Source organism: Heloderma suspectum, chromosome 3 (genome assembly GCF_057233095.1).
Source record: "Heloderma suspectum isolate Gila_16-S chromosome 3, 16-S_ref, whole genome shotgun sequence".
Lineage (NCBI taxonomy): Eukaryota > Metazoa > Chordata > Lepidosauria > Squamata > Helodermatidae > Heloderma > Heloderma suspectum.
In genome coordinates, this window is record NC_139460.1 from 184,924,414 (window position 1) to 184,938,831 (window position 14,418).

The 14,418-nt window shown below is 44.1% G+C and overlaps 1 protein-coding gene across 2 annotated transcripts in view; it reads right to left on the bottom strand.

The window, feature by feature from the left end:
• Positions 1 to 14,418, bottom strand: part of NFKB2 (nuclear factor kappa B subunit 2) — a 51,307-nt gene that overhangs the window by 19,907 nt on the left and 16,982 nt on the right. The window contains exons 8-13 of one of the 2 annotated variants that reach the window (XM_084845162.1): positions 13,951 to 14,109; positions 13,047 to 13,151; positions 11,938 to 12,023; positions 8,044 to 8,182; positions 7,833 to 7,952; positions 5,051 to 5,257 (exon numbers count right to left, since the gene is read on the bottom strand). In XM_084845162.1, the coding sequence (XP_084701288.1) occupies positions 5,051 to 5,257; positions 7,833 to 7,952; positions 8,044 to 8,182; positions 11,938 to 12,023; positions 13,047 to 13,151; positions 13,951 to 14,109 (816 nt within the window). Of the gene's footprint in view, positions 1 to 4,975; positions 5,258 to 7,832; positions 7,953 to 8,043; positions 8,183 to 11,937; positions 12,024 to 13,046; positions 13,152 to 13,950; positions 14,110 to 14,418 lie in introns of both variants that reach the window. The other variant, XM_084845161.1, reaches the window with a different exon arrangement.

The following is a 14,418-nucleotide window of genomic DNA, read 5'->3' on the forward strand; positions in this document are numbered from 1 at the left end:
GCCTGAGACCCAAAGAACTGCTTCCAGTCAGAAGAGACAATACTGAAATAAATGGACAGTCTGACCTGGCATAAGGTAAGGATGTATGAATTGCGTAAAATCCATTCTGTCTGTGTTTTGCGGAATGTCAGGTGCCTTTCATTCTGTCATCTGCCCATCAGTGGAATCAGATTGTTTTTGTTTCTGAATTTGCACAAACTCAAATTTGCACAAATGCACATTTGCACAAATTCACATGTGCAAAAATGCGCAAATTCCCTCAAATACGCAAATTCCCCCCAAATGCACGTTTTCACAATTTAGCTTATGGGGGAAATGCATATTTTTGGCCAGTTTTTTTTTTTAAATCTGTATTTTTCTACATATGACATTCGTACAAAATTTGGGAAAGTTGGAAAAATGGCCCGCCCAACAATGGAAAAGCCAGTCCACTGAGGAATCCATGGGTCAGATTCATAAAAATCCAACCTCATTTGGTTCCACTGCAGATTTCTCCAATATCCCTAGTGTTAAGGCCACTTTCCTACTCCTGATTTAAGAAAATTTTTTTGTGGCAGCAGCAGCCAGCAGCAACAGCAGCACAGGCTTGCCAGCGTTCTCAGCCTAGTTAACTGCTGCTGCTGCTGGGCCACAAAGGCAAGGGCTGTCCCCTCCAGCTCCGCTCAGTCTGCCTCACCTGAAATTGGTGCAACAGCAGCAAGGTAAGAAGCTAGCAGACTAGAAAGTTGGGGACATACTGTAAAGTTTCATTCCAGTCTGGTGTGAAGGAGGCATCAGAATGGGTAATGTCCCCCCACTGTCATGTGACCAAGATCTTTGCCTTGGTTGTGCTGTGACTGGCTCCTGCCTTCCAGTTCTGCCCTAGCCAAGCTTAAGGAACAGTAGCTTCAGCAAATGGATAAGGCAAAGATTAAGGACAGAGAGATTGAAGGAGTCACCTCTGAGAAGATGTGACATGCACTAGAAAACTCATAAATATGGATGCCTAATTTTCTGTGGACTCTGCTTATTATAGGTGCGGTCATGATGCCTTCTTCACACCAGACTGGAATATAACTTCACGGTAAAATGCAAACTTTCCACTCCCCAACTGATGTGAAGAGGCATCAGAATGGGATGTCCACAAGCCCAGAAAAGGATGAGAAAGGCCACTCTCTGCTAATTAAGGGTGTGGGGAGAAACACTTCAGGGCTGAGCCTAAGGTTGGAGGGACCACCCTCCATCCAAAAGCTGAAACTGCTTCTGCTGAAATGCACTGATCCAATTTGTGTGTGTGACAAGTATATTTTGAGAGGGCCAAATGGCTGCTTTGCACATTTCAGCTAATGCTTCAGTAGTGCAGAAGGCAACCAAGACTGCTACAGCTCTGGTGGAATGAGCAGATACTTGTGCTGGTTTACGCAGCTACTGCAGTTAATAAGTAAGGTAACTACATGCCCCGAGCCACCTGACAATGGTGGTATTTGAAACTTTCTTCCCCAATGCAGCAAGGTGGAACGAGACAAAGGATTGGAGCAGCAAAGCTCCTCTGTCCACTTGAGGTTGATTTTAATGCCTCTGCAGGCATCAAGTCTATGTCATGTTCTTTCAGAAGGGTAGGAAGGCTTGAGACAGAAAGAAGAAAGAACTAAATCCTGGGTTCTGTGGAAGACAGCATTGACTTTTGGCAAAAAGGACAGGGCTGATCATAAAAAATGGAGTCTTTTATGAATATGCGTTGGTGGTCCCTCATCCATCATACATAGAGCTGCCAACTCCTATATCTTTCTTGCACATGTTAAGTGCTACAAAAAATAAGACTTTGAGCTACAGAAGTTGGACTCAGTAGTACACAGTGGCCCAAGAGGCTACTTTGTTAAGGCAACTTCCATGTGGGGAAGTGATGCACAATCAATGGACTGATGCTCATCCCCTGTAAGAATCTCAAAATGTCTAGATGTATCTACAGGCAGATTTAGAAAAACTGACAACAGAGCCAAGGCTTGTCTGTGAAGGGCATTTGCCCTGAATCCCATCTCCAAACTTGACTGAAAGAAGAGCCAAGATTCTTTCCATAAAGGCCAGGAGACAGGTAAAGGCAGAAAATGTTTCCACAGGGTAGAATGAAATTCAATCATGTACCAATGATGAATGACGTTAAGCATCCCTAGATCCAAAGCCTTCACTTCCCATTCTGACTTCATTTTAAAAAATACCCTTGGTGCCAATGCAAGCTCTAAAGACAGGGCCCTGAACTGTAAGTTATGCCCTCTGAAAGCAAAGTAAAGGTATTTTTGATGGGATGCAGCCACAGGGACAGATTTGCCTGCCAGATCTATGGACACCAAGAATTCATCTTGGTGAAGAGTTTGTTTTATTGTTCGGAGGGTTTCCATCAAACACTTGTTGGTGTACTTCAAGTCTAGGGTGGCCCTCAGGTCATCCCCCTTTGGGGGAACAAAAAATATGAAGGAGACCCTGAGGAAACGTTCTCCAAACGGAACCTGTTTCTATCACCCCTAATTTCTGAAGGTGTTGAATGGCCTCACCCACAACCCAGTCCAGGTTCCAGCCCAGAAATCAGTCATCTTCCATCAGTAGGTCCAGTACTTCTCAACCTAATAAAACCCACCAGACAAGCAGTTCTGACTACTCTTCCATAAGCCATCCTTGGCTGCTACCACTCCTGACAATAAGGCCTCTCCACCAGGGCATTAACTACTGGAACCTTGATGTCCTCCATCACCTGCTGTGATAGGGAGTAAAATCTCTGAGCCATGTTAGCAGCCTTCCTACATTGCATGGGAGATGACCATTTAGCCTTTACCAACTTATTGAAGGAGGCGGGGAAGGGCCTCCTTCAATAAGTTGGTAAAACCGGTTTGGGCTTTGGGAAGACAGAACTGCCTCTAGAGATCAGTTTTCTGGAGTACTGTGAAGCAGATTGGAGCCTTAGGGAAGCCAGTGCCTTAGGCAAAAGAGAAAGTTCTCATTTTTATTAGGCAAGCATTAGATGGTTCCTCAGAGGAACCTGTGTCTGTCCATTCCCCTTCCTCTTTTTCGGAGAAATCCAGTACTTGGAGTGAATGCCTCACCAGATTGGAGGGTTTAATTCGTTATCTGAATGCCTCACCAGATTGGAGGGTTTAAGAACCTTAGTGGTCCAATGTTGACCCCTTGTCATGTCTCTAGGGTCTGGAGATTCATCGGTGGACCCAGCTGATGAGCGAGATTGTATGAGGGAAATGAGGAAAGTGCTTATTTTTCCACTTAGACAGCCTGGAAGGGGACATTTCACTTTTATTTTTACTTGATTTTTCTCTAGTATCTGACAATGACAAGGAGTTTGAGGAGGAGCCCCTCCTACTGTGCTTTTTAGGGTGTTTTGTTGCAGCTTGCTGACCTTCCTTTAATCAAAACAAGCAGCCCATCATCTACTGGAGTCAGTTGCTACTGAGTGTTTCCCATAACGGAGTGGAAGGTTGGGCCAGAGTAAGGATAGACTAAGAATAAGTAGCATTAAGGCCCAATAGAGATAAGAGGCAATGGTATCGACAAGCTCTGTCCTTGGTGAAGGCAGGGACTGAACTGGAAGGGAGGAGCTAGTCACACCATGACCAAGGCAAAGATCTTGATCACATGATCCCTGCCTTCTTGGGTGGTGGGGGTCATAGTCTATTCTGATGCCTTCTCACACCAGATGGGGAATGAGCTTTTTGGATGGCATGAAGCAGGGAAGTGTGCATGCCTCTGTCTGTCTCATATGGTGCACACCCACTTACTGGTTGGGAATTGGAGTTTAGAGACTGCCAAGCAAGGTACTGTCTATCTGTCTTAACAAAATATTGATTCTGGGGGTGGGGGGATATGAAGTGTGTTATCACCAGATTTTTTTCTCTTAATATGTCTGAATGCAAGTCACGGATGGCATTATGAATCACAGACAAGAGATAGGCACAGGCTCCAAACGTACCACTCCCTGCCCCTCTGTTCAATTGCCAGGCTCTCTGGGCCTGGAATGTGCCTGCCCACAGCCAGCATTGACAGTAGGCATGGTCAGGCACCTGCTGAAGGCCCACACCCCAGTAGCAGCCAACTGACAAGAGCCCCCTGGAGTTGCTCCTCCTTTTCATCATGGCAATCTGTTTGTTCACCTGCCTCTAGCTCTGGCCCACATAATGGTGGTGGTGGTGAGGAGGAGGAGGAGGAGCAATAGATGGTACCGCCTGCTTGTTCACTGCCTGTCAAGCAAGCGACAGTAATGAGAAAAAGGGTCAACAGCAGCTGGTGACAGTGGTGGTGGGAAGGTATATTCGCTGAGGGAGGGGCCCATTGAGAGTGTCTTGCCCAAGGGACCCTCGAAAACCAGGAGCCAGGACTGTGCCTACCCCTTTTAATTATTGCATTATCAGTAGATAGTATTGTTTAAAAGGTACGGATAGCCTTCTGAAAAGAGACACAAACCCCTTACACCCTAAACAAATACCTTCCAACTGTTGCACCTATTTCTCACTGCATGTAGTAGTTGCCAATGTGGACAGGTTTACACAGACCACAGCTGATCTGTGAACAACTGCTGGACTGACCCAGAGCACAGAAACTAAATGTAACAACCCTGCTGCTGTGTACAGCCATTTTCTATCCTGAACACTTTTTTATATTAAAAGATGTGAAAATAAACAAATCTATATTTTGGCTACTCTTATCTGAAAGTCCAGCTAAAAATCCATGGGGTTTAGAGCACTGAAAGAGTGAATGTGCATGCATATCAGATTCTTGCAATCAAAATAGTGTAATGGGTTTGGTTGCCTGGGGGATGAGGGGGAGACTGGGCTATTGTAACTACTGCTGTATTACCCTGTATTACATGATGCATGGCGTGCTGGGGACAGTAACACTCTATGGAACTCTTAACCACATATGCTGGCTCCATGCCTTTCACATCCAGACCACTTAAGATCCATTGTCTCCCCAGCATGGTATGACAATGTCATACCATGCTGTAGCAGTTCTAGATAATCTTTTTCCTCCATGAAGATCTGGTTCCCATCTTCTGAGTACCCAGCCATACCATGCTGTAGCAGTTCTAGATAATCTTTTTCTTCCACGAAGATCTGGTTCCCATCTTCTGAGAGTTGGTGTTCACTGTCTTCCAGTCTGGCACTTCTAGGCATCTGGATGCCTCTCCCTCCTTGGTAGCTGCCCATAGGATGGGTGCCAGACAGGTAGATGCTGCTGTTGTAAGGACTGTATCCCGAAGAATGCCAGGGATTCCCGGCTGAAGTAGGCACAAGAAAAACAAATGCATCTATGTTAGTGAATGAATTAAGATGAGACATTCTAGCTGTTGATACCACATAGTGGCAAGTTCTAAAAAACCAGCTCTATCAGAAGAACCATACCTTGGTATGGTTGCAAAATAAACATCCGCTTAGTAAGGGCACTGTGACAACGCACAAGCTGAAAAAACGTTGGCATAATCACCACTCAGTCTAACATTTTCAGCCATCATACTTGAAGCTTGTATCACTGTTTATTTCAGGCTGGTCATTAACATGTCATGTAGTTGCCAATGATGACTAGACCTTCTCCCAGGCAAATTGGTCTAGTCATGTGGCAAATTCAGAACCCCTGATCTGCAGCACATTCCTCTTTAAATATAAAATCAAAATGAACTGGACATGCTCAATTCAGTGGTTACTGAACTCCATCAATTACCACATTAACTTCTTTTTTACCCCAGAAGCCTTCTGCTTTGTTTTACAAAGAGGTCCATTATGCTGGTATCCTTTCTGCTTTGAAAATTAAGATAATGACTCAGTTAGTGGATGGTCTGTGATCATGAGTAGTTCGGCCTTCGGAAGGAGCACGTCTCCTGAGTCATAGGGAAAGGTGTGATGAGAATCGTAATGAGCTGTTTGCATTTGCTGCAGAAACTGCAGCTACCTCAAGGGCAACAACTTGTGTTTAAGGATCAGCATGTTTATCTTCCTTTGCCTAAGAGAGAATTATGCATACCACTGCAAGCTATTTGTAGTGATTCCATCCCAAGCATCATCCATATCTTCATGTTGCTATCAGCGGCAATGTGGTTGGCTTGTAGTCCAAGAAATAATTATTTCCATATTAATCAGAGAAGCAGCATGTTTCCTATATTAAACTTGTGGAGCTTGCCTGCAGTAGCATCCCTCCATCCACTGCTTCAGGGAGTCCTTCTACAATTACACCATACAAATTTTCTCTGATCCGGCTCTTAGCCAATGCAGATAAGATGTCATCGCATTAGACAAGACATGAGTAAATCCCAAAGGCTGTCCACTTCATTAAACGGAGTTAAGGAAATGATAAAAAGGCAAGACAACGACCTATACAGAAGTGGAAGCCTTGCCAAAATGGAAGCAACAAGAGCACCGACTCTGGCAAAACATATGCAAGTTGACAATCAAAAGGAATGAGGGAAATGCATCACTAAAGATATTTATACTAGAAAGACAGTGGGACTCTTAGATGACAAAGATGTAAAGGGAGGAGGTGGGGAAATCACAGAAAAGCTAAACAAACACTTTGCATCTGTCTTCACTGCAGAAGATGTTGGGCAGAGGTCCACAAATGAACTATTATTGGGGGGTCAGTGCACTTGAGATGTCTCATATAGGAGGCGATAAAGGATTAAGGCTGCAAGCCTATGAACACTTATCTAGGAGTAAACCTCACTGAACATCGGAATTACTTCTAAATATGCACAGGATTGGGTTAGATGTTTGAGAAACAACTGTCAAGTTAAAAAACCATTCATCAGGTGGCTTTCACCCAAGAGTCCCAGTGATGGCTGGGCATCCACAACAGTGGCAGTGCTCAAAGTTCCACTCCCCAACTCAGATACCCACCCAAGAGGAGCCAGCCTTAAGTTACAGCAGAGGGCTGGACGAGGAACATGCCAATCCTGAGATTCTATTATCTGCTGTTTAACAGATCACTTATCTCCACTTCACAAAAGAGCTTTCCTCAAGAAGCATATGCACTCATGCATCCTCCCCAACTGCCAGTTTTCCCCCAATCAATTCACTTTTATCACACTCTCATCCAACCACATTGAGTACATGCTCAATACAATTTGAGAGGTATTAGTTACCTCCTGCACTCTTGACCTTTTTAAAGGCCCACCAATTCTTACAATTAAGGTTGCTAACAGGTGAACTATCCACCCTTCACCCATTCCTATGATAAAGTGCTCAGGAAGGGGAGAGGGACATTTGGGGGCTACAGGAAATGCAGAGACATATGACGGCATGATTCAGAGCAGGGAAGGTAAAGATGGTGGTGGGGAGATTATAAATCTGGCTACCACTGAAAGATCTTTAAGAAGAATTTGCTTAACTGTTATTAAAACAATAAATAACAATACTTAAATCATGAGAGGACTGTAAAAGGAGGAATGCCAACAGTGAAGTTGGGGGCAGCCTCAAAAATTCTGTAAGGGCAAGTACAGGAACTGGGGTTTGGGGCTGAAGTGGCTGCTATGCAGGAGGAAGAGATCCTCCGCAGTCACCAATGGAATTCCCACTCAAACCTTCAGACTAACCTTTCATAGAACTTCCAGCCACTTTAGCCTTTCTCCCTGCAACCACCAAGACTAGAAATTAGTGGTTTCTTTGGGTTTGTTTTAAAAGAAAGCTTAATTTTCTAGGATTTTGTAGGAGCTACTGGATTCTACACTCTGCTGCAGCTTAGCAATAAAGTTTCTGATCTCAAATTTAAAGTAGCTTAGGATTACGGAGTTCAAGAACAAGAAGTTCATCCAGTAAGAACAAGGAGTTCAAGCCCACAGAGCCTCCACCAAGGAGAACATTTACCTCCGCTAGAACCAAATCCACCACCTCCACCACCAGCACCTCCCATGGGTGCGCCACCCCCAAAGTGCTGAGGGAACTGGGGCAAAGTCTTCTTGCGTTTCCTTTCCACTTCTTCCTTATCTGCAGCAAAGAAAACAGAAGAGTAATCAAGGATAGGCCCTGCCATGCTGTTAAACAACAGAAGTAGCACATCACCTGGAGTGCCTTGTACCTTCCACCACTGGGTAGTAGGTAAACTGCTTGGAGTCACTCACGTCACCCCCTCGCTTGCGCTTCAGCTGGAGGAACACAGTGACCGGACGGTCTATCTTGGTCTTGTGGTAGGGCGGTGTGCGGAACACAATGGCATACTGCAGAACACAAGGCATGAGAGAGGGGGTAGGGAGACAAGTCACACTACACAGCCAGATCACCCCTCAAGTACATGTACCCGCTTGCCAATGCAGGATGTGTCAAGTGCTGTACAGTTGCCTCAGAACAGCCCCGTTCTCAGACAAGCCAAAATTCTCATTTTACTCAAGGGGGCAGAAACATTTCTGTTTATCAAAATACTCAGTGACAAACATTAAAAGCAACATTAAAAATAAAATATTTAAAGAACATATACAAAAAAAATTGGTTTCTACTTGCCTAAGGCAGTAGAAACTGGGCCCATCAATGGTGTGGGGAAGCTTTCAAAAACAAGACGTTTTTAACATGCTGTTTGTCCAGGTTGGAGCTTGGTGAGTTCCAGGCCAGGAAACTCTGGAGTAAGACAACCAACTCCCAAGAACCATAGCCCAGGTGCCCACAATTCCCACCTTTCAGAATGAAGGAACATGAAGTAGGGCCTCCCCACCACTCAAAAGTGGATGGATTGGAGGTACAGTCATGTGAAAAAGAAAGTACACCCTCTTTGAGTTCTATGGTTTTACATATCAGGACATAATAAAAATCATCTGGTCCTTAGCAGGTCTTAAAATTAGGTAAATACAACCTCAGATGAACAACAACACATGACATACAGAAATAAAGCCAAAATGGAGAAGTCGTGTGAAAAACTAAGTACACCCTTACTGCTTCCATAGGTATGAAGAGGCTAAGTAGCAGCCAGGTACTGTTAATCAAATGCTCTTGATTAATTGATCATCAGCAAGTGCGACCACCTGTGTAAAAGCCGAAGTCTCAGGAGTTTGCTGGTCTCGAGCATTCAGGTGTGTGTTAACACAATGCCAAAGAGTAAAGACATCAGCAATGATCTTAGAGAAGCAATTGTTGCTGCCCATCAATCTGGGAAGGGTTATAAGGCCATTTCCAAACAATTTAAAATCCATCATTCTACAGTGAGGAAGATTATTCACAAGTGGAAAACATTCAAGACAGTTGCCAATCTTCCCAGGAGTGGACATCCCAGCAAATTCACCCTAAGGGCAGACTATGCAATGTTCAGAGAAATTGCAAAACATCCAAGAGTTACATCTCAGACTCTACAGGCCTCAGTTAGCATGTTAACCCTGGGCACCTTGCAGTCATTGAGTCGACCATGATCTCCCCTGTATACCAAAGTATTCTAGAGTCAAATGTGAGGCCATCTGTCCGACAGCTAAAGCTTCACCGAAATTGGGTCATACAACAGGACAATGATCCCAAGCACACCAGGAAATCTACAACAGAATGGCTGAAAAAGAAAAGAATCAAGGTGTTGCAATGGCCCAATCAAAGTCCAGACCTCAACCCGATTGAAGTGCTGTGGCGGGACCTTAAGAGAGCTGTGCATAAACAAATGCCCGCAAACCTCAATGAACTGAAGCAATGTTGTAAAGAAGAATGGGCCAAAATTCCTCCACAACGATGTGAGAGACTGATAAAGTCATACAGAAAACTATTACTTCAAGTTATTGCTGCTAAAGGTGGTTCTACAAGCTATTGAATCATAAGGTGTACTTAGTTTTTCACACATGGCTTCTCCATTTTGGCTTTATTTCTGTAAAATAAATAATGACACCGTGTAATATGTCATGTGTTGTTCATCTGAGGTTGTATTTACCTAATTTTAAGACCTGTTAAGGACCAGATGATTTTTATTATGTCCTGGTACGTAAAACCATAGAACTCAAAAAGGGTGTACTTTCTTTTTCACATGACTGTATATGTAGAAAGAAGTGTTCCCTGAGCTAAGCATACTGTGAGCTAGTGCTCAATAGAGCCCCCTTCCCTGCTCATAGAATAACCATGGAGTTTTGCACTGACTTCAGATTCTGAATGGTTTTAAAGGGTAGTCCTGCATAAACCACACAGCAATAACCTAAGACGGAGGTTGCCAAAACATGAGCAACAGTGTCCAGATCATGGTAGTTGAGGCAGGGCTGCAGCCAATCTTGCCTGAATTCAGATTCAAAGAATAGTAATCAGCTACTAATGGAGCCCAGGCACTGATATAAGGAACTTACTACTGCTCCTGGGTTATATGAGAATGAAACACAGAGTTGGGCATTATAAGCATATTGATAACAGTGAATCCCAAATTGACATAGCATCTCTCCCTGTGGTTACCTACAGAAGATAAAAATATTACGGACAAGGTATATTCCTGTGAGGCAGCAATACCCTTCTGAAGCCACCCAGCCAGGTAGGGTAGAACCTCCACAATGTGGTGCCCCCAATAGCTCAAGAGGATTTACTATACTGAATAGCACTAAGAGGCCCAGAAAAATCTACTTGTAGAAAAAGGTCATCTACCAGGACAATTAACACAGTTTCCGTTCCAAATCCTGGTTGAGTCCAACTGATGTGTCCAGAAAAATCAGTTTCGTGCAAGTGTCCCTGGAGCTGTCCTACCACTGCCAACTTGCAAACTTTGGTCAGGAAGGGCAATCAAAATGGGCATGTAGATGCCTGAATTGTGATTCAAATAAGCCTTCACAACTGTGCAGATAATAGTTTACTGCTCTCTGACAAAGCAACAGTGATGTTTGCTGTCAGAAGTAGGTCCAATTTCTCATGGGTTGCTTTCATTGGCCATAAGAGGCAAACAAATGTGAGGCTCAGATTTTGTGAACATCAGATATAACAATGGAAAGTGGTCCAAAACAATCAGACCCTTCATGCCCACTGCTAGTCCTGCCAAAATAGCAGCATCCAAGTCAAATTTGATGTGAGAAAATGTATCCACAAAGTGCCTTGCAAACTGCCAAAGGCTTGTCAAAGCTTGCTAGGTGGGCCTGGATATAATAAATCTTTCACCACCAGGACAGTCTGCTGGATGGCACTGAGCAGATGCAAAGGTAGCAAAGAAAAACGACTCCCACAGCACAGGTCTAGAATGTGTTCAATCAGCACTGGCAAAAGTTCTGTCACATACACTCAAGCTGTCCTCCTTGAAGTATTACTACCCTTAACGTATTTAAGAGCCTTGGGCATATCTGACTCCACTGCCTGGCAAAAGAACATCTAGAACCAAGTGCATCAATGAACTGGGGCAGTTGTTAATTCTATGAAGCCTACCCGGGTTAAGGTTAGGTAAGCATGAAAATCCCCAGAGCATTTTGGAAGCCATCAGGATCTATCAGTATCCAAGGGCACATCATTTTCATTGGTCCCCCATCCCTGGGGAAAGCAGGCCCTACCAAATACAACAAGGGCAAAGTAGGTATGTTCTTTAAACACAGATCTCCATTCTCATGGCCAGAGCAGAACTAGTCAAACACATGTCATGCAATATGTGGGGCCACTAAGAAAATAATTGCTTTATGTGAAAGCCATGGAGTCCAGAGCTCCACCTGAGGAGGAAGCCTCAAAATGAATGTTGAAGCCCCCAAGAGCTAGAAGTCTAGGGAACCTGAACAGCAGTCCCAAGATGAGCTCAGTTAGGGCTCCTGCTAGGCAACAGGGTGGGATGAGTACTACAGAATTCCTCTCATTTGACAGATGCAACCAGGAGCATAACAACTGTTAAGCTGCAACCCAAAATAGCTAGTGCAAGGAATGGTGTCTTTTACAGATGATGGCAGCCTACATGTGCAATACAGAATGTTACACTACAAACAGTGATTTGCTGAAAGCCATTTATGACTAATTTTTTATTTGAACCCAAGTCCTACACTGGCTCTCATGACTGAACCAATACCTGTTTGTGCACATCTGTGGGGGAGAAATCCCCAAAGGCCTGCCAGCCATTCTCATCATCTTCATAAAATCGCACCTCAATATCATCTAGAGAAGGAGGAAAGACACTTGCTATGAGAATATCAGGATAGTATCCCACCCTGTCCCCATGCCTCAGGCTTCCAAACCAATATAGAACTCATCTAAAGATTTCCTCCACCCACTTCTCTCTCTTTCATATTACTATACTGCTGGGGTGATCATACTTCCTCAGTTCAAGCAATCCACTCACCCGCCCCCCACCCTGCTACACAACCAAAACCCATGCATTCTAACGTATTATCTATCAGTCCTTACTTTAATTCTGAAGAACAGCTTATTCTAGCTTTCAGAAGCCCACCATGCTCTGAAGGAGCCACAGTTGCTCACTCAAATTACCTTCCTCAGATCCAGTATCCACTCTGGAACCATAGCCCATCTTCCAAGGCAGACTCGATATCTGGCAATCTCATTTGGTTGGGAGAGATTCTCCCATTACAGAGACTGAGGGCTGCCTCTTTTCCTACCCCTTTTCATTAGAGGCAGCCAAAATTTGGAAAAGGATATTGTGTGAGATGAAAATTTCACTTTTTTAAACAAGGAGACTTTGAACAATCAAGTGTTCTCACAAACTCCCCCCCCCCCAACACTTTCCCAAGCCATTTTCAGCCTTTGCCTCCTCTAAAGCAGCAGGAACAGGTATTTTTTCACTATTCCTTTTGCACCAATGAAGAGACCAATAGGACTTGGGAGGCCCCATTTAGAAGTACCTTGGAAAACACTGCCTACACAACTAGTTCTTCTGGAGCAAACCTGCTCAAGAAGAAAACAGAACTACAAGACACGTTTACATTCAGAAGATCATACCAAGAGGAAGGATGACATAATACTCCAAGAAGAACAGTAACATCACTGGTACATCCAGTTCAGTATTTTGTCTGCATTCAGATGTCTAAATAATGTTTAACAGCAGCAAAAGGTGCCAAGCTCTTAAGACTCATTATAGGTATAACGAAGACAGAGATGCATCACTGCTGCCACTTCCCAAAGCACACACAAATGAAAAAGGAGAATGCTAGAGACAATGCTTACCTTTCTGGACTTTATCACACAGCAAGTATACTTCATCCCCGCCTCGCACTGAGCCAGCTGTCTTATCCATCCGAGAGATCTTTAAGTTGGAAGCTCCAGGAGACTCTATAGAAAAAGAAAATCCAGAGCTGTGTAAATGAGAAGCGGGTGTCTGGAACCATCAACTTGAGTCGCCCAGCACACACAGAGGATTCAGGGAAGCATCTGAGTATCAATTTGTGCCAGCCTTTAGAGCCACTCGGAAGCAAGCAGCTCTCTCACTACTTCCAAGTGTCACCAAACCCACGTGCGAAGAGAAATCAAACCCTTCACTGTACAAGTTCTCTACAACGCATGGAGACTTTGGTGTGGCCCTCACTTTACATCTCAACCAGGAAGATTTATGGTCATTGCTAGCAGCCTGATATCTACGTTTGTTGACCCTCTTTTCCTTTTTCCAATTTGTAAGCTCTCCCACACAGAGATGAGAGGATCTGGGGAGTTGGTGGGGAGGAAATCATTCATGCTCTATGTCTACAAGGCCAAAACACCAACAAAAAATCAGTCACACCTCTGGAAGAAGGGGAACAGACTTCTCTCACCTGTTTGTGTTAACCCTGACATTATCTTAACATCACAGATGGGGGCACATTGTGAAACTTAGCTTTGCTGTCAACGTTTGGTTACAGGAGGGTAGAACTGACCACACAAAACATACACCCTGGAAAGCATTCACATTTATATAATCTGCATGCTTATAAGATTTGGGCCATGATAGCCACAGAGTCTCAGAAAAGGGGGGAACGGAGAGCAAACAAACCCTGGCCAACAAGTAGACATAGCAACAGACACTCCATGGCTCTCCTCTAAACAATATTGAAATCCCAAGTATAGTCAGTCTATGATCCAAGAAAGCTGGACTCACTGCTATCATGAATGGGGTCTGAGATAACTGGCTTCAAGGTTAGAGTGAAGTTTCCATTGCTGTCACGAAGGTAGGCACTGAAGCGCAAGCGAACAATGCTGAGGTCCATTGTCTTCTTCAGTTCCTTCGCCTCTTGTTCAATCGCCTCTTGCTCAGAATCTGCCAAAGTAGATGCTAAATTAAAAGTCTGACAAACAAGGGATACATCCATCCATGTCTCTGTGAGTTCTGTGCCACCCATCAGTGTACCATCCCCATAAGCTAAACAGTTCCTCACAGAAGATGGACTTGGAGGTAAGAGCAACCAGTATGGAAGAACTTCTCACACTCATCCCAAATCTTTTTAAGGATCAAGCTGGCAGAATGGTTATGTTATATTCAAAAGGAATGCCCAGAATACCATATCCAATGCCTGTGAAAACAATGCCATCTCCATGATGGAAGCTGTCTAACCTCTGTAGCAAAGAT